Here is an 18,369-nt window from a genome sequence, read left to right as displayed (position 1 = left end):
CCTCAGTTATGTAAGCACCTTTAAAGATGCTGCAAAAGGAGAGACCCAACATCTCCTCACAATACCTCTGCGCTGGCTGTGGAAGGGTGGCTAGGCTCCCCCGGGCACAGCGCCATCCTCTCCCCACAGCCTTGCCCCAGAACCACCCAGGATCCCCTAACCCAGCATCCTCTCTCCTCAGGCTCATGGGTGATGCACAGCAGGCCCTGCACTCAGAACGTGGGGCACTTACTCGGCGGCCTCCTCTTATCTTTGGTCATCAGTTGCTGGACCTTCCGCTGCTCCTCCTGCTCTTCGATTTTCGCCTCTTTGTGAATCTGCTCTATCGTCTTGGGGCCTTGATCTGCCCTCCGTGAAATCCAGTTACACTACGGAAAGCAGGAAAGCAAAGACTCAAAAGGGACCCCTCTCCTCTGCCTGGGGCCCAGTAGGACAGCAGGGGGGGTGTGGGCAGGGGCAGGGGGCAACTACAGGGGCCTGTACATTTTGTAGTGAGTAGTTAGTTACAAAACCAAGGCTGCCCCTTTCTTTGACAGGCATCTACAGGGAGACCTCTGACAGTCCTTTTTTGAAAAAAGCACGAAGTCCCAAAGCCACAACTGAGAAGCATCACACTCTTTTGCAACATCTCTATTTGACTCTTTATAGCACACACATACCTGCCTGAGATCTATTACATCCTGAAGCATGAACCGAATTCTAGAAGAGGTTTTTCTCTCTTTCACTATCTTTTCCATTTGATTGAAATACTGGTCCATTCGAGGCTAGAGAAAACACAGAGGCTTTACCATTTCTTTACAGAGGAACAACAACAAAACTCCACTGCCTTATACTGACTGTTGTTGCACTGAGGTCAGAACTGCCCACATTGACTGGCAGCAGCTGTCACAGGGGCCTGATCTGGAAATATCAGAGACTTAAACCCCGGAGTTAAGGCTCCATTCAAAGACTCAGACGGTAACAGGAACCCAACAGTAAACTGGGCAGGAAGCAGAAGATTGGGGATAAAGGGTGTGTGTGTTGCTTATCTTCATAAGCATTTCATAGGGTTTCCTTAGGCAAGAAGTACTAAGGTCCCTTCGTTTGAAATGCAGCCTACAGCCGTCTCCTATCCAAGGACTAAGCAGGGCCAACCCTCCTTCGCTTCCCCATCCAGCCAGGATCTGGTGCCTTGAGGATATTTAGGCCTTATTGGGGGATCCAATCCTACATCCTAATCCCCACACAATGGCCAGCCTGGTGCTTCTAAGATGAGAACAAGGGATGGCTCCTCTCAGCAGCTCCTTCCCCAAAGGCTGTGGCCCTAAAGCCTCCCCTTGCTTTGCCCCTAATCCACCCCAGACTACCCTAACCCTAACCCTCACCTTTGCCTTCTCGAAGTCCAGGTCTTTGCCGATGGTGGTCAGCAGGCGGCAGAGGCACTCCAGGGACTCTTCGTCATGGTTCTTCAAGAGCTTCACCACACAATCGTGCATGATTGCCTCGGTCAACATCTTCAGCTTGAAGAGCTCCCCAATGAACTTGATGTTCCCAATCGACCGCCGCCTGGCCTTGTCCTTGGCCTCTTCCAGTTCGTCGTGAAGCCGAGTCCTCTCCTCCGGCTGCGGGCAAAGAAGGGAAGGTGAGGAAGAGCTGGACGCAGACTTCCCAGGCCAGCCAGGACAGGCCCTTCCCTTTCCATCCAGGGGCATCAGGGACTCTCACAGACTGGGCATGCTCAGAGAAAGGCAGCCCCTTTCTGGAAACTCACCGTAGTGGCAGCTTCCAGTTCTTTCTGCTTCTTTTCAAAAACATCGTCATCAGCTTTGTCCTTTTCAAATTCTTTCTGGCAACGGTTCAGTAACAACTTCCGGAAGTTGACTGTACTCCCAGGTTTGTCTGCCATGGGCACTTTCAGCTTTGTGTGTCACGAATCAAAAGGCAGAAGGAGAAGGGAGGTGAGCATGTGGGGGCGGGAGAGTATTCCTTGCATTTGCAACCTCCACTTGCACCATCTGCCTGATCAGCTCCCTCTTAAAAGAAACATTTTCAGTCTGGCATCCACATTTCCACCTAATAGAAGGGATCACAGATCAAGAAGCTTGCCCAATAACTATTAGCTGCCACAATTCTTTCTCAGCCGGATAAGGGATATTCCAATTAATGTATGCTTTCTCTGTGAAACTACACTTTTTGTACACTGAAACTTCCTAGGCTAATAAGGTTACTGTATATCTCAGCAGGACCATTACATTTAAAAACAGTTAATACATTTACCTCTGCTGAGAAGAACGGGAAAAGCCCAGACGCCTTTGCTACCTGAGGCTCACTCACCTGGGCAGACAGGAGCCTCTGCCACTACCTGCCACCTGATCCTTTTTGCAGCTGGGGGCAACCATGGGACCGCTTGCACCTCAAGAAGATGGCTGCCTGTGCCACACGCAGGGCTGCTCCTGAGCCTTACCGTGACTAGGCATCTGCACATGTTGGCATATGCCACGGAGAAGCTGGGCTCGTCAATGGCTTTTTCAAACACCAGGTCGATGACGCCTTTCAACCTTTCTTCTGTGTCTACGGTCAGATCCGTCACTTGCTTCATCAGCTGATTAAACATCTGGGGCGTCAGCTTATTTAAGATGCTCCGGACCTTCCGGAACAGCTCCTGAAGAAAAGAAGCCGTGAGCAGGAGGAGGGATAAGCCCCAAATCACAACTGCTGTTCAACAAAAAGATCCAGGGAGCTAAATGGGAAAGCTCTACCCATTGTTCAAGACAGCCTTGACTTCTGGCATCCTGGTGACATACAGGTGCACTCTACAAGCCAGGAAGCAGCCACCTCCCCTCAAGCCTTGCAAAGACAAGTCTCAGCTGACAGCTTCCCTAACACTAAGTAAGGGAGGGAAGTCAGAGAGACAGAGGGAAAGAGAGAGCCAGGCAAGGAAATGTTTGGATGCAGGAGAGTCCAGACAGCCAGATGCCGCAGAAGCAGAGGGAAAGCTCCAGTGCTGTGGCAAGAGAGGACATAAACGTCTCCTAAGCAAGCAGCAAAAAAATCAAAAGCAAAGGAAGGGAAAAAATAAAGTAGTTAAGAAACAGACTGGCCAGAGAGGTAGTAGGTTGTCTGGTATCTTCCCTATCCCTATCTTCCCTATCATGAAAATGGGAGTTCTAGTCCAATGCACCGGGAGACTGCTAGCTCCACCAAGGCCGTGGCCTCACCTGCGTCTTAATGCTCTCTGGGTCCTCAGCCTGGGTCTCCCGCTTTAGGCTGGGCTTCCAGGCATTCTCAGACTTTTTCAAGTGGACGTCCTCCTTGACGCAGACTGTGATGATCTTCCTGGGCTCTCGCCTCTGGCCGGGCTGAGATCTCCGCGGCCCAACGTTCAACAGCTGAGAGAGAACAAACAGACCCCTGAAATATCGCACCAGTATTCAAGAGCTCAACAGGTCAGGCACCCGAGTGGCAAGCCAGCGGATCCAGCCACAGCTCAAATTGCTTGTATGGCCTCCTCCAACCACCATCTTGAGGGGGAGAGAGGCCAGGCCTGGAAGACAAAGCGCCCTCCTCCGACCACCATCTTGAGGGGGAGAGAGGCCTTGCAATTTTTTGTATTGTTTTGCAATTTTACTGTACACCGCTATGATCATTGTGGAATAGCGGTCTACAAATAATAATAATAATAATAATAATTATTATTATTATTATTATTATTAATAGTGAATTGTTTTCAGAGGCCCTTTGGCCCTGGAAAGTGGAACAAAACTACTTTGGCAGTTATCTTTCCTCCTTTCCCTGCTGCAACCAGCTTCTCCTTGGAAGCTTCTGCAGGTGACAGTTTGCCAAGCGAAGATGCTCCAGGCATGCAACCATGGCCAAATCCAAAGTAGCCCCTTCTCTGGCTAGATGACACATTGCTTCTCATGGCTGTGCATGTTTTCTGGTAGAAGGAACCCCACGGCTTCTCAAAGGCAAAGGAAAGCAGGAAAGTAGGGTAAGGGTTTTGGAAATTTACTATCTGGATTTCAAAAAAGGTTTAGTTCTTATGGACATGCTTTTTTTTAAAAAAAAAAATAGCGTTCCACTGATTTTGTTTTGTAAAAGAGTATCACAAAAATCACAATACACAGCACTGTGAGCTGCTGAGACATTTACTCAGCTAGGAAAACACACAACCATTTGATTTTTCCCCCTCGGATAAGCCAAGGAATACTCAACAGGCTTCTCTCTTTTCCCAAAGGGAAGCCCGCATCTGAGGAAGAAGGGACATTAAGAATGGAAAAGCCTTCACACAAAGATGATGGTGGCCGGGGGGGGTGGGGGGGGTGGAGGAAGGGGGTCTGGATCCGGAAGGCTTACCCCTATCTGGAGGTTCCTCAGTTGGGGGTGAGGCGAGACCAGCAAAGGGCAGGCTGGGGGGCCACAGCGAGCCAGAGAAGGCAGTCCAGGCGGGGGCTGCACTTTGCAGACCTGTGGGGAGATGAAAAAGAAGAAGGCAGGGTGGGTTTGTGTGTGTTGTCTACAGACAAAGGCTGTCCCTGATGACCAAGGGAGCTATGTGGCCAGCACAGGCCCCAAATGGAAACCCCAGTGGCCCCTCTGGCCTCCACCAGTGGTAGGAAAGAAAGACAACTTAAGTTGCCCCCTAAGTATGTTTTCTACAGAAGAACTCAATGATGGCAGGCAGAAAAGCAGGGACCAAAAGCAAAAGGCTGCTTCCCTGTTGAGGAGCAGCTCACACTTACAGCTGCACTTCGCCCACCAGGGATTTGTCTTCCGAAATCAGCAAACGCAGGGGTGAAATCTGGACCACGCGCCAGTATCCGAGGGTCCAAAGTTCGGAGAGGCAGTTTGGGCTGATTGATCTGGGTTGGCAGAAAAACACAAAGTGAAGGCCGACCACATGGCAACTGCTGAAGCCGGCAGCCGCTTTCTGAGGGCGCTACCAAACCAGGTCAACAACCAGAGTGAAGAACAAAACATACGAGCTCAATACAAGGTGTTGTTTTTGACCTATAAAGCCCTAAATGGCTTGGGCCTAGGGTACTTGGAGGACCGCCTCTCCCCATACAATCCGCCTCGCACACTCAGAACTTCCGGGACTAAACTGTTGGAGGTCCCTAGGTTCAATCATGTGCGGACCTCACAGAGGGCTTTTACTACTGCTGCCCCTCCCCTCTGGAATAAGCTCCCTGTAGAGCTTCGCTCCGCCGCCTCATGAGCTGTTTTCAAAAAACAGTTAAAAACATACTTATTCCGTCTGGCCTTCCCACCTTAATTTGTTCATTTATTTTCCTGCCCCTTTTCCCCTCCTTCCTCTTTTGACCCTGGATTGATGTTTATTCTTCTTTTCTTCTGCCCCTGCCATGTGATTTTTCTATTTTATTGTTTTCCTGTTCCTGTTTTGTAGTAATGTTTTTAACTGATTATTGGATTTTAACTTGTATTGTAATGTCTTTTATATTTTGTACGCCGCCCTGATCATACCCATGGAAGGGCGGGATATAAATAAAATTTATTATTATTTTTATTATACGCAAATGGTTATCAGTCCTGTAAGGTACCACTGGTTAGCTTCTTCTGCAACCCAACCTCTGTGGGGAAACGACAGCAGAAAGAACTATGGAGGAACTGAGGGATGATCGTTTGCTGAGGGAGACCGGTGACTGCTGCTGCCAAATAAAAGGCAAGCCCATCGTTTCCAGAAAGAGTCTGCCCTCTCAGCCTGAATGGCACCAGCAAACGTCCCTCTCCTCCTCGCCTTGCTGGATCCATTGCAGAACAGAAGGCAAGGAGAATGCTGACTGTACCTCACCAGGGAAGTCAGCCAGTCTTGACTCCCCAGAAAAAAGGCCTGCAGAAAACCCAACCTTATGAGGAACAATGACAATGCACTAGAAACCCTTCTCCTTCATTTGGGGCAGAGGCAGCTGCCTCTTGCTAACTGGCAGGGCAAAGGCACACTTCGTGTGCTCAGAGGTACTTTTTCTATTTTCTTCCTGGCTAGGAGAAGTAATGGGGGCTAATAGGCCTGTACATAATTGGCAGACCCCTGTCTGGAGCCATCTACCTGCCCTGAAATGAAGGATGCCACATGTGTGCTGGCAATAAGATGTCTACCCAAGGACACAGCTCTTTGTTTTTGTCTTTTCTTTCTGAGGCTGAAAAGATTCTTTCCCCGCAAAGCATATCCGTGGGAGTTGTGTGCTTTGAACCCTGCGCCTGCCTACCCCACTCCACACTGTTTAGTTTTCAGCACATCCAAAGGCAGCAACCACCTTTCAACCTGCAGCCAGGGGACAAAGGCAAACTCCGCTTTTAAAACATGGACCCAAGTGGGGGCCATTCTCCTGGTCCCAGGATCCTCCGTGGCCAACAATGACTCCTTCGTGTGACTCAAAAGATCATTTGGCTTGTGATTGCCTACTAAAGTAATAGTCTGGGGGCACACATTGTTTGGGAGGCAAACAACATCCCCAAATCTGATCCCCTGCACAAGAGCCACCTCCCTCCCTTAATCCCCAGAAAGATCAACTCTCTGGGGCAAAGCCTGACCCCAAGCCTTCTCCCTCACCTTGTCCAGGACCACGTCGCTTATAGGGGGCAGCCCCGCTGGCTTCTGGATGCAGGCTGGCATGAACTGGAAGTCTAGCAGGAACTCACGGTCATACTGTTTTTTCCCTTCAGAGTTGGTGGGCTTCCACGATTCTGTAACGACACACAAGACCTACAGCAACACTTTCTTCTTCCAAAAGCTCATCTCTTTCAAAGATGATTGCAAGAGACTTGTTGCAAAGGCAGCCATTTCACTCATGGAGACACAGGATGAGAAATCACAGCCAATGAACAGAAAAGCAGAGATTGGCACTGCAACCCCAGCACCCCTCGCCCCTGGCTCTACTGGCTAGGAAGGCTGGTGCCACTTAGACCCAGAGGACTGACTTTAGCCGCTGCCTTTGCCTTGGGTTCTGGAGGCATCCTGAAGTTCTTGCTTCTTCTGTAGGAGCAGAATCTGAATCCCAAGTGCAAATCCCTCTGTCAACTCATGCTTCCTGACTTCTGCTAGGGAAGTCTCTCTCTGTGTCTCTCTGTCTCCCTTTGTCTCTCAGACCCAGCCTGTCCATCTGCATCTCTTCTCTCCTTCCCTTTGCTGTAGGAGAGCAACACCAACTGGGGATGCCCTGTTTTCAGGGGATGCCCAGATGCTGAGATTTACCTGGCTTGTGCTGGCTGGCAGGGGCATCACTGGGACCCTCTGTGCTGCCTGAATTTCCTTCACCCCCTTCGCCCTCCGAAACGCTCTCAGCCCCGTTCCGGATGGGCTCCCCTTCCTGTTCGCCGTTCTCTTCCACAGCCTTGGCTATTTTAAGGTCTGTGGGTGAGTCTCTCCTGGGGCAAGTCTCGTGACTCGTCTCCTCTGCTTCGGGTTCAAGTATCCTCTCGCCTCCAAGCTCCTCCTCTGCTTTAGGCTGGAAGACAAGCAAGGCCAGGATTTAGCACCTCTTCTGCCAAATCCTCACACAAGCAAAGAGAACAGAAGCCAAACACACCCCTCCGCTGGCAGGCAACCACAGCCTACACAGGGCATTCACACAAAAAGCTCATTCCAATGCCATACTCTTGGATTGTTCCTGTTTGTCCTGAGAGAGATTACTTGACAAGAAGAGAATGAACCTGGTCCCCACCGAACCAGCCCAGCCCTTTGAGACCCTACCCCAGGACCACTGCAGGGCTCCCTGCCCACTCTGCCCCTCACCTCGGGCTCAGCCTCCACTTCCTCCTCAGCGGCCTGGCTCCGATCTTTTGGTTTCTTCCATGTCTTTGGTGCAGTAATTGCTGTCTGGGCTACAAAAACAAAGTCAGACAGGTTATTTGCCCAATCCAAAGCTATGGCCTAATCCACCTGTATCGAGAGCAATGGATTAGAGTTTAAAGATATCGCAGGGCAGCTGCAGCCTGGCAGAAAGCACCTCATTCTTAGAAATAGAAACATCAACTGGAAATCACAAGTAAATGAGGAAAATGGGGTTGGGTGAGAGGGCCATCTTAAAATTCAGTGCCAGTTCCTAAGAATCTGGAAGAAATCAATATAGTCAACTGTGTGGTAGTGTTAACCCACCCAGCTCAGCAGAGAGGAGCGACCCCTTCCAGCTCTGGCAGCCTGAGCCTCTGAGCTCCTTTCCTACAGGCTGCAGCTGAAGCAGTCAGGCACACCGGGGTGCAGCAGCAAGAGCACATGTTGCCCCAGGGAGGCCTCCTCCAGATCAGCCCAGGCTCCAGTAAGCCAGGCACAAGATCCGGGCCTGCCCCCCCTTTCAAAGAAGGGAAAGAACAGCAAAGCCAGTGCCTGAATGCACTCACCTGCTTCCGGAGCCTTCTTTGAGTCCAAGCCCTGAGGCTCCTCGCTGGGCTCCTCTGGCTGGCCGTCCACCTCCGCAGCCTCTTCGTTCACTAGACTATCTTGGGGCTCTTCCCTCAAGGTAGTTGTTGCAGCCTCCTCTCCTTCCAAATCCCCCTGAAGAGCAGGGAGGGCAACAGGCAGCGGCAGAGGAGGGGAAGGAGGGGAAGGAGGCAGGGGAGGCGGACTGGGAAGAGTGATAACAGCGGTGGCAACCACTGAAGGGAGAGGAGGGCTGGGAGGCGGCGGAGGCGGAGGCGGTGAGGGAGCGCTGGAAAGGTCGTTGGGAGCTGAAGATGGGGGGCCTTCCGCTTCGGCCGGAGAGGCCTCTGGGCTTTCCGGCTCCACAGGCGAGGAGGGCACGGCGGCCTCCTGCTGGTCCACATCGAGAGTGCTTTCACTCACAGTTACCCTTTCGCTAACCCCATTGAGTTCATTTACTAGGTAAGTACTAGCAGTCACTTGGAGGTCATTGGGGACATTCTGAGGGGACTCCCTGCATGTATCAGCGGTGGCCTCATCTGTCGGGAGGCAGGGGGGGCATCTCTGTGGGAAGAGGTGGGGGCTCCTGTTTTGGGGAGGCCAGTTCACATCTGTCCTCTGCCTCCGTAGCAAGCGTCAACTGAGCAGGCGCCAGGGCAGCGCTGCCGGAGGAGGAGGAAGAGGAGGAGGAGGGCAAGGCTGTGAGAGGAAGCTCTGAGGAGGTCTCCATGGAGGCGGCGTGGGTCTCCGCCGTCAGGGCCGCTTGATCCTTTCTCTCTGCACTAGGCTCTGGTCTGAGGGCAGGGGAAGGAGATTTTAATACTGGATCTGCTTTAGGCTTCTCTTCTGGGGAAAAGGAAAAGGGCACACGTTAAAAGAGACACCTGATGCCACAAAAACCATACCAGCCTCCTGACCTCCCCTCCACAAGGACGCCTCCCTCTTCACCTCCCTTAATCTGCACCCCCTTTTTCTGGGGAGACCAGAAAGGATGCCAGCTCCCCTCCCAGCTGCGTCTGGCACCCTCCTCCCTCTCAGCATGGAAGCCGCTCAAGCGCAACAAGAGAAGGAGTCCCTGAAGGAGAGTCGCCCTCTGAGGAACACTTTGCACAGGGAAACTCAACCAAAGTGGGCTCCTGTTTTAAAATTCAGAGAAATAACTGACGGCGGACTTTAGCTACATTTCTGGAGCAGGTTTGCCAAGTGCTGCCTGAACATTCCTCCCTTCTGCAATATGGCAGCATCCTGTTTATGAGTGAGGACTCAGCCTTCAGCCGCATGAGGCCATTTTCCAGCAGCCCCAGTCTCTTCCCCATACAAGCCTGTCTGGATCTACGGAGCCTGGAGGAGGCCTGCCTTTCTGCATTGCCAACAACTGGAGCACATCTGGGGGGGAAGCTGGGGAGGTGGACATTTGAGAGCTGCTTCTAGGCTCCAGCAGCCTTTCCCAAGGGAAACAACCTGTCTCTGCCAGCTGATTTATTACAGACCTCTCAATTGCTTCAGTTTATTAAGCTGGTTAAAACAATACATGGCTACTAATGCATCTTCCATTGTCTTCTTTCTAAGCTCTTGAAAACATGCCTTTTATTTGCTGTACTATTTCTTAGCTCGCAAAGCTAGAACAAGAGCAGCTAAAACTCTGATAACAAATATCTAGGTTCTAAAATCATTACATTAAGACCATTCATTTTAATGTGTGTGTGTGTGTGTGACATCCAAAAATAGAACAAGGTTTAAAACTGGGGCCCGCCCCATAAAAGGATGGCTCCCTGGAAGCAGTGACTCACTGCAAGCCTATTTGGTTCAAAAAGGTCTTTGCCAGCCGATAAGAGGAGAGCAGAGAGAGGGCTCCGCTGGTCTCCCATGGAAGGGAGTTGATTCAACAGAGTGGGAGCAACAGCTGCAGTCCCCAAAACAACTGCAAGGCCACAGCTGCCCACCTCAGACCGAAGCACATCACCAAGAGCCTAGTCTTTAAAAAATAAAATGCTGGATCAGCTCCTCCCCAGCTGTGCCAGCCATGACCCAGCACCTGCCACGCTTCCTCCACGGCATGGGCAAGGGCCATCCAGACACAGCGGGCAGAGGTGAGGCTGGCAGAATTTCCTCTGTACTTCAGGAGGACCCTGGGATGGCATGGGCCTGCCTCTTGGGCAGAAGAAGGAGAGGAGGGAGCCATCCACTAACCTTGCTGCTTCGGGTCACTAGTCACAGCAGCGACGGCGGTGCTGGTGGCCAGATGAGAGCTCTCCACGCTCCCGTATAACGCAGGGCTGTGTTCAGGGACCTGGCTCGACAGCTGCTGAGATTTGAAGTACAAAAAAGGGTGATAATGAGTGTGCGAACACAAAAGCTAGCAACATGGAACACAAGCAAATACATGGGGATGAGAGCAGGGCCAGAAGCAGCATTAGATAGGAAAGAAATAGTTTTTGGGAAAGGAAAAGAAAGGGAAGACAGTAAAAAACAACACATGGGGAGCAAGAGAGGGAAGGAAGGAAGGAAGGAAGGAAGGAAGGAAGGAAGGAGAAAAGGCAGCAGGAGAGGGGTAGGAGAGCGACCATTACTATTAGCGGCCGCTAGGAAGGACAGCACATGGCACATGCTGAGGCAGACATCCACCCATAGAGACTGGGAACAGCAAGAAATGCCACCTCCCTGCCCACCTTGGTCCCAACACTCCCCACCCCAATGATGTCAAGGCTCCTCCACTTCAACAAGAGCCCTTGAGAAGGCCTTCCGGGAGACAACAAAGTTCCAAAACAAGCCCTTTCCCAATTTTTTAAACAAGGCTTCCAAAGGCAAGTTGTGATACATCTGCCACAGGGTTGGGCACTGTCATCAGGTCCTGGGGGCCAATGTTCTTGTTATTTCTTTTAAAATGTACACAATGTGGGCAGCCCTGTCCTCTCTGGCCACAGCTGGATTCATCTCAAAGTCATCGTGCAGCCCGTAAACAGGAGAAACAACCAGGACCACAGCAACTGAGTATAAAGATACACAAGGAGCCCACAGGCAGGAGGAGAGAGGAGCTTCACTGTTACCTGGGGAGGGGTGGGCGTCGAGGAGGGCCTGACGGTGGGCGGCGTGGGGTTCCTGCTCCCACCCCCAGACATGATTTCTTCCGTGATGTCTTTGCCCCCTTGGTTCGGATCCCGGATACGGATCTGGAAAGAGCCAAACAAAGCCTCTGAACTCCGCCTGTCCAGATTCTCTCATCAGAAAGAGCCAAAGGTTTTGCTTGGACTGGAGGATAACCCTCTGGATCCAACCCTGGCGTCATAATGTTTGTGTGCCACTGCTTGCAACACAGTTCAGGGAGGAGGTGGGGAGAACCTGCTTCCCCCTCCCCCCCCAATTTTCAGCAATCCTCCTGGAGCCACTGCCTGTTAGGATCTCAGCACTCCATCCCTGTTTTCAAGTTCTTTAGAGTCTGCCTCTCACCTTCTGCTCCTGCAGATGCTTAGGGCTTCAGCTCCCAGGAGTCCTGGCCAGTGGCTATGCTGGGAGTTGACACCCAAAACATCTGGAGGAACAGAGGTTAAGAGCCACTGCTCAACAGAGCATGGATGTGCCCATACGGCACACGAGAAGAGGCTCTCAACCACTGTCACTCCAAATCTTCTTCTTCTTCAGGGGAGGTTTTCCCTTCTGTCTGTCAGGAGAGCGGCCTCTGACCAAGATGCAGGCCCAGCACCTTCCACCCTCTTTCCCTGGTCCCCACACCAGGCTCTCTCTTACTGTTTTCTTCTCACGCTTGGCTGGTGGGAGCGGCTGCTGTTGCTGCGTAGGCACTATGATGGGTGCTGACTGATACACCGGCTGACTTGGATAGAAAGGTGCTCCTGAAATTGGAGGTTGCGATGGGGGGGGGGGGGGGAAAAGAGGGGGGAAATGCTCAGACTTGCCAACTCCACTTGGCCAACCGGTCACTGCAGAATGCAAGTGATGCACAACTGTGTAAGCTCACGCTCACACACATCTCAGCATGACAGCCAGGGGCAGGGGGCAGGATGCCAATGCCCTGACAGAAGCAGAGCTCTGGAATGTTCCCTTATGACTACAACTCCCAGAATACCACTGGTGACAACCATGCTGTCCAGGAGATTCCAAGAATCATAGGCCAAAAAAGTAAATCTTACTCAAGCTCTGGACAGATATCTGTGCCCCTTCCTGAGGCCATCAAAACGAGGGAAAACAACAAACATGGCAGAACAGATCACATGATTTCAACTGTACATAACACACTACAGCATGTTCAGGGCGAGAGGAGGCACTGAAAAGTACAAGGTGGGCACATGAATTCTGGGAACCCAGCATGCATTAAGGCTGGTCAGAGATCAGTCAGTGAGGCCAGAACGCAAGGCAGCCCCAGAAACACTGCCTTAAGAGGAAGCCCCTTCTCACCATAGGCATTTGGGAACTCTCCAGGCCCGGGTCCTGGGTAAAACGGCCCCGGCCCAGGCGGCTGAACAGGATACTGCTGCGGGGGGCCAACGTAAGGAGGGCCACTGTGACGATACTGTGAAGAAACGGCACAAGAGGTGAGAGGACAGAAAGAACAGCAGTGCGCTTTGGCAGCAAGGACGGCTATTTGGCAAGAAGGCGCCCCTAAGACACAAGCCACACTTCCAACCCTTTTCTGGGAAACCAAAGGGACAAGGCAATATTGGAGAGAGGGAGCCCACCCCCCCCCCCCCCAGCCCTCCCAAGAATCACACTTTAAGGGCACACTAGTTGGCCCACAAAATCAAACTTTTGACCTGGCAGTTCTCTTCTCACCGACTATTATGTCCACCCTTCCTTTTGCTTTAATCTATCTCCAGGGCTGCTGTGGGAATATTTAAATGGAAGAAACTAACAGCACTCGCAGCAGTTTGAGTGACAGACTGCATTATTAATACGCAACCTACCCAAACCCAACATGGGGCCTGCGCTACTGAGCATTTGGGATCCCTCCCCATTTCCATCATCTAGGGCAGGGGTGGGCCATAGGCTGCCTCCTCTCCCCTGCTTCAGAGGGTTAAAAGTTGCTTCTGGGAGAGTTCTGCATCCTGACATTTGTTCAACTGCCTCACAGGTTTTGGTTACAGCTCACAGGAAGCAACAGGCACAGCATCATCTCCATCATGAGTGGACATAACAAGAACCGCAGTACATGAGACCCCTCCCCCTTTGCCCAGCACCCACTTTTGCTCCCAAACTCAGGGGGCCGCAGCTGCCACCTTACCTGTGGGATACAGTACTGGGGGCCCTGAGGCATTGGATACGGCATCGGGAGGTGGTTGACCATCATGATGTGCTGATTGGTTTGATAGACCGCGGTTGGCGTTTGTGCACCAGGACGGATGGAAGGGCTGCTGTTCTGGATTGCCGCTCGGGGAGGCTGAATCTGAGGCCTCTGGAAAAACTGAGGGAGGGAAGTGAGGAGGAGGCCGGTCTTTTAGCCCATCATTTTCGGGAGGAGCAGCAGTGCTGCAGCAGAGGTCCTGCGAAGGGCTCCCATGCATTTGACCAAAAGCTAAAGGGACCCCCTCCTGAAGCAAGCTCTTCTGTCCTACAAGGCCACTCGCCCCAAGCAACAAGGAGTGTTGCAAGGGACACTGTGAAGCCAGAACTGCTCATCTGTCTTTGTGTCTCGAAAGTTCTCATTCTAAAAGTGAGAATGGGGCGAGGGAAGGAAGCCATTTCTGCCTGGGTCGTTTCTAAGAAGGGCTGCTGGAGGCCACATCTAGGAAGGGGAGGGGGTTCTCTCTCAAGCAATTCCCTGCACTTACCTACCCTGAGATCTTTCAATTCTGAGCAAGCCCTCCCCTCCTTTTTGTTCCACCTCTAACGGAAGGGGCAACCTTTTATTTTGTTGTAAACTATTTTGACCTCCGCACGTGCAATGATAGGAATAAAGCAACCCAGAGTTATGTGGAGGGGGGCTGTGGTGCTATGTTGTGGGAGGCATCCCCAACGCTCAGGGCCTTCCACCTCACGGTCAGAGCGCAGAAAGGTGCCTCCAGCATTAAAGCAACCCCTGGTGAAGTGCCAAGTGCTCAAGAGACAGTTAGGCCATGCAGAACCAGTAGTGAAAGTTACCTGGATGGGTCTGAATCCTCCCTTCAACAACGAAGCAAGAAAGCAGCAGGAAATAGAAAGAAAGCCAATGGAACAGCGGACAGGTCAACAACGGGAAGGGTTGGGGGAGAGATGGGGTCCGGCATGCAACCTAAGGCCCTGCTCCTTCTCCTGCCACTCCTCTTGCTAGCTGGCTGCCCTGGGACTCGCCATGAGGGCCCTGCCCTGAACGGAGCCACCATCACGCAACCTTTGAGGTGAAAATGATCTCTCTTTTCTGACAAGGAACAACAATTTTCCATAACTTGTTTTCTCTCTTTTCTGGGGGTCCTTTTAACCTCCCAGCAGAAGCATCCTGGTGAAGGAAAGGAGAAGAAACTGACATTTCTTGCCCTCACTCTCCAATCTCCCACAAGCTGCCAAGAGAAGTGGGCCACAGACTCAATGGCCAAGCGCAAAGAAAAGAAAGGCTTCCGCCTCCCAAAAGCACATGCCGTCCACAGAGAACTGGGAGAGCAGCCTGTCCAAAAGAGGTGGGTCACCTCCAAGGCATCAGGAGAACATCTGGCCAAAGTGGCGGAGTCCAGTTAAGCATCATGGTACCTGGACACAAGTGGCTTCCAGTTAATGGTTGGAGCCCATGAGTCCCCCTGAACCCTGTATGAGGCTGCAATGGCAGGAAACGGCACCTGAGAACCACCCTGTCAGTTATAATGGCCAGAGAAGGGATGCAATGGCGGCCCACCTTTAGCTGCATCTGGCAACCAGAAAGGCTAGCACTGGATTCCCCCCCCCATCTCTCTCTCTCTCTCTCTCTCTCTCTGCCTCCTTAACAAATAGCCAAACATTAAGTCTGACTCATTTTCTGCTTTTCCACCATTTGGCACTATGCACATAGCAAAACTCAATGCTGGGTCCAGGACTAATCTTTTTTGCTGGCTTTGTATCTTGTAAGATGTCATAAAAATAGAAACTGAGTTAAAACAACCTCCACAGCTACCCATAAATATTTACCTATTCTTGATATATATTATTATATTTGTACTATGCTGTTCTGCCAAACAGTGGCACTGGCACAGTGGCAAACACAAAGAGGCACAATTAACAATAGCTTAAATACACAACCCAAAGCACACCACTCACAAAGAAAATAACACCAGCCAGCCAGCTAATGCCCCCCTCAGCCACAAGCAAGCTTGTGCCCCAAAGGCCTGTAGGAACAAATGCTTTGTGTGCCAATGGAAAGACAACAGGGAGGAGGCCAAAGAAGTCTCTCCTGGCAGGGGCTCCGGAAACTGGGAGCAGCCCCCAAAAAGGCCCTCTCTTGCATCCTCACCAACAAGGACAGCAAGGCTCACAGAGAGGGAGAAACACACCAAGGAGGAGGACATGTCTCAAAACATTCCCAACAGGTCCAGCGCAGGCTTAGAACAAATCCTGCTCCCTCTGCCCCTGCCTCATGTCAACAGAGAGCAACCCTGAGCCCCTTTCTCCCGGCACACCATTAGCTGTGCGGCTTCGTACCTTCAGCACCTGGGAAAGGAAGGGGGCAGATGGCTATCACCAGCACTCAGCCTCCTTTGCAACACAAAGGGAAGGAGAGGACTAAAGGAACACCCTCTGCATCACCTGCTGATCCAAGGCTAGAGAAAGAAGGGGGCTACCTTCTTCAACTACTCCACGAAGGAAGGGACTCTAGATAGTCCGGGCATCGTGTGGGCACCAACTGTCCTCACTTGTTTTGAGTGGGGTGTGAACAGAAGCATAGCTTCACCATCTATTTATGGGGAGAGGAGAACATGCTTCCTGCAGACTTGTATGGGATTGTCTGCCTACTTCCCTCAGCCACCTTTAGAGATTCAAATGACATGCATACCCCATGCTTCCCAGGGATGGCTTTGCAAGACTTCACCACTTTCATTCAGGACATTTTGGGTAGAAATACCACCAAGCTCCTGAGAGCTCCATCAAGAGGGCAGCTTGCCATGGTCAAGCCTTGCAAGATCTGGATCACTTTCCCAGGTGCGCAGGGGAAACAGAGAAACAGACTGACCGATACTCCCTCACCCTCAATCCCCACAAAAAAGAAAACACCAACAATTCCATGTCTACCGGGAACCAGACGGTTCTGTGGCAGCACTAAGCTTGGGAATGGCATTTGTGGGAGTCGGTATGAAATGCAAGCGAGAGAATTAGTAACCGTGAGAAGCCAAAGCCGGGCTGCCCCATGGGCTTGGGAGGCTTTTTAGCAGGGGTTACATGGACGCATGGATCCCAAGAGCCACCCAGTAGAGGGACCAGCAGCCATCCAACCTCCCGCCATCCCCAACCAATGTGCAGCAGTGGGGGGGGGGGGTGAGGGTAGGAGGTAATGGGGGGCAAGGAGGGTACTGTACCTGGTGATGGGCAGGTCGAGGCCCCGTGGCAAACTGAGGAGAAGCAGGAGAAACAAAAACACAAAAAGGAAAGGCACAGAGAGTCAGAAACACCACAACAAAAGGCAAAAACGTCACACTGTATGCAAAATAAACCCACAGGGGGGGGGGGGGGGGGTAATGAAAGAAAAGAAATGATAAAGCCAAGAACGCTGTACACAGTCAAAGCTTTGCTGCAGGACAGTGACAGACAGGCTCCAAGAAGTGGGGCAGGGGCCCCTGCCAAAGGCACCAGCTCCCCACAGAGCACCCCAGCACCAGCAGATGGAAAGAGGAGAGGGAGAAGTGGGAAAGGGGCACCAGCCTGGAGCGTCACCACTAAGCAACTGGAAATACGTTTTTAAAAAGCAAGCTGGATCAGCCCTCTCTGGCACGTTATGGAGACAGCATGCCTCCTGTTCATAGGACAGCTGCGCCACAAAACCAAATGGCAACCCTCCCAGGTATGCATTGGCAACTCTTCCCTTTCAAGGCCGCCCAAGTGCATCCAGGGAACTGTGTAAAACAGCTCAACCTGTGGCACTGGCACAGCCACTGAGCGCAAGGCAGAGGTTGGTCCCTGGGCTGGCCTGTTCCCTAGCCTCTACGCGGGGCCTGTGAGAAAACCATCGCCAAATGTTTGCTATGAACAAGAAGGAAACAGAGGAGACTGAAAAATGTGTGAATAAAAGGGATCAGGAGAACTAGTAGCATCTTCTGACCTTTTGCTACCATCTTCGTGAACGAGCTCCATATCGACATGGAGACACACACACACAGACACCCCTCACCAGCACCAAAGTTTACTGTGTGGTATTTAGCCCACATTCACCTCCAGTCTTTCCTGAACACAGACCTACAGAAGAGACTGTCCCATTCATGGCTTCTCCTTCAAAGGGCAAAAGGTGAAGTGACATTTCCTCTGAAAACCTTGAAAAGAGGTGGGGAAGCTTCCCCAAAGATCTGACTTCTGCCAAGCAAGTTCCCCCATGGCCCTGCTTCCTTCCACTCCCCTGGGATTCCACTGACCTTCCTACAGGCAAAGGAGGAAGAACAGGTCAAGAGCCAGGAGCTGGCTGCAATTTCTCAAGTTTGCTTTGCCCCAGGAGTCAGGCTGGCATACTCCTCTGCCTCTCATGAGAAAGGCTGGAAAGCGAGAGGCATAAGCTGATAAAGGACAGAGGATTAAGCTGTACCTTTGGAGAATGGAGAGAAGCTGTCAGATAATCTACCAAGACGATGGGCATGCCGGGGGGGGCAGACCCAGGGAGAAGGGGGGCAGGGGACAGACTGGGTGTCTTTGCCCCAGAGCAAAAATATCTGTCTAATCGCTGTTCCACGGGAAGTCAACTTTCCGGCAGCTCAGAAACAGGAGCCAAACGTTTGCAACTCAATAAAATCAGGGGGGAACTGGACCTAGGGAGTAAATGTCAGATAGATGCAAAACAAACCAAAGCTTCTAGTCTATTTTGCATGTCACCCACGGCTGCATAATTCCTGTTGACAATAGTCTCTCTCTCTCTTTCAATC

General features: G+C 51.7%; 1 protein-coding gene across 1 annotated transcript in view; it reads right to left on the bottom strand.

Moving 5' to 3' along the window:
* The window catches only part of EIF4G3 (eukaryotic translation initiation factor 4 gamma 3), a 41,866-nt gene that overhangs the window by 8,236 nt on the left and 15,261 nt on the right, over positions 1-18,369 (bottom strand). The window contains 19 exon segments of the mRNA XM_042480246.1: positions 233-368; positions 660-764; positions 1,365-1,601; positions 1,751-1,897; positions 2,444-2,641; positions 3,198-3,368; positions 4,336-4,446; positions 4,722-4,841; positions 6,551-6,684; positions 7,193-7,445; positions 7,733-7,821; positions 8,338-8,921; positions 8,923-9,202; positions 10,547-10,661; positions 11,404-11,526; positions 12,101-12,204; positions 12,767-12,881; positions 13,590-13,769; positions 16,822-16,854. Of these exon segments, the coding sequence (XP_042336180.1) occupies positions 233-368; positions 660-764; positions 1,365-1,601; positions 1,751-1,897; positions 2,444-2,641; positions 3,198-3,368; positions 4,336-4,446; positions 4,722-4,841; positions 6,551-6,684; positions 7,193-7,445; positions 7,733-7,821; positions 8,338-8,921; positions 8,923-9,202; positions 10,547-10,661; positions 11,404-11,526; positions 12,101-12,204; positions 12,767-12,881; positions 13,590-13,769; positions 16,822-16,854 (3,235 nt within the window).

This window comes from Sceloporus undulatus, chromosome 7, assembly GCF_019175285.1.
Source record: "Sceloporus undulatus isolate JIND9_A2432 ecotype Alabama chromosome 7, SceUnd_v1.1, whole genome shotgun sequence".
NCBI lineage: Eukaryota > Metazoa > Chordata > Lepidosauria > Squamata > Phrynosomatidae > Sceloporus > Sceloporus undulatus.
The sequence above is the reverse complement of the archived record's forward strand: the minus strand, read 5'-3'. Positions and strand labels throughout refer to the sequence as shown.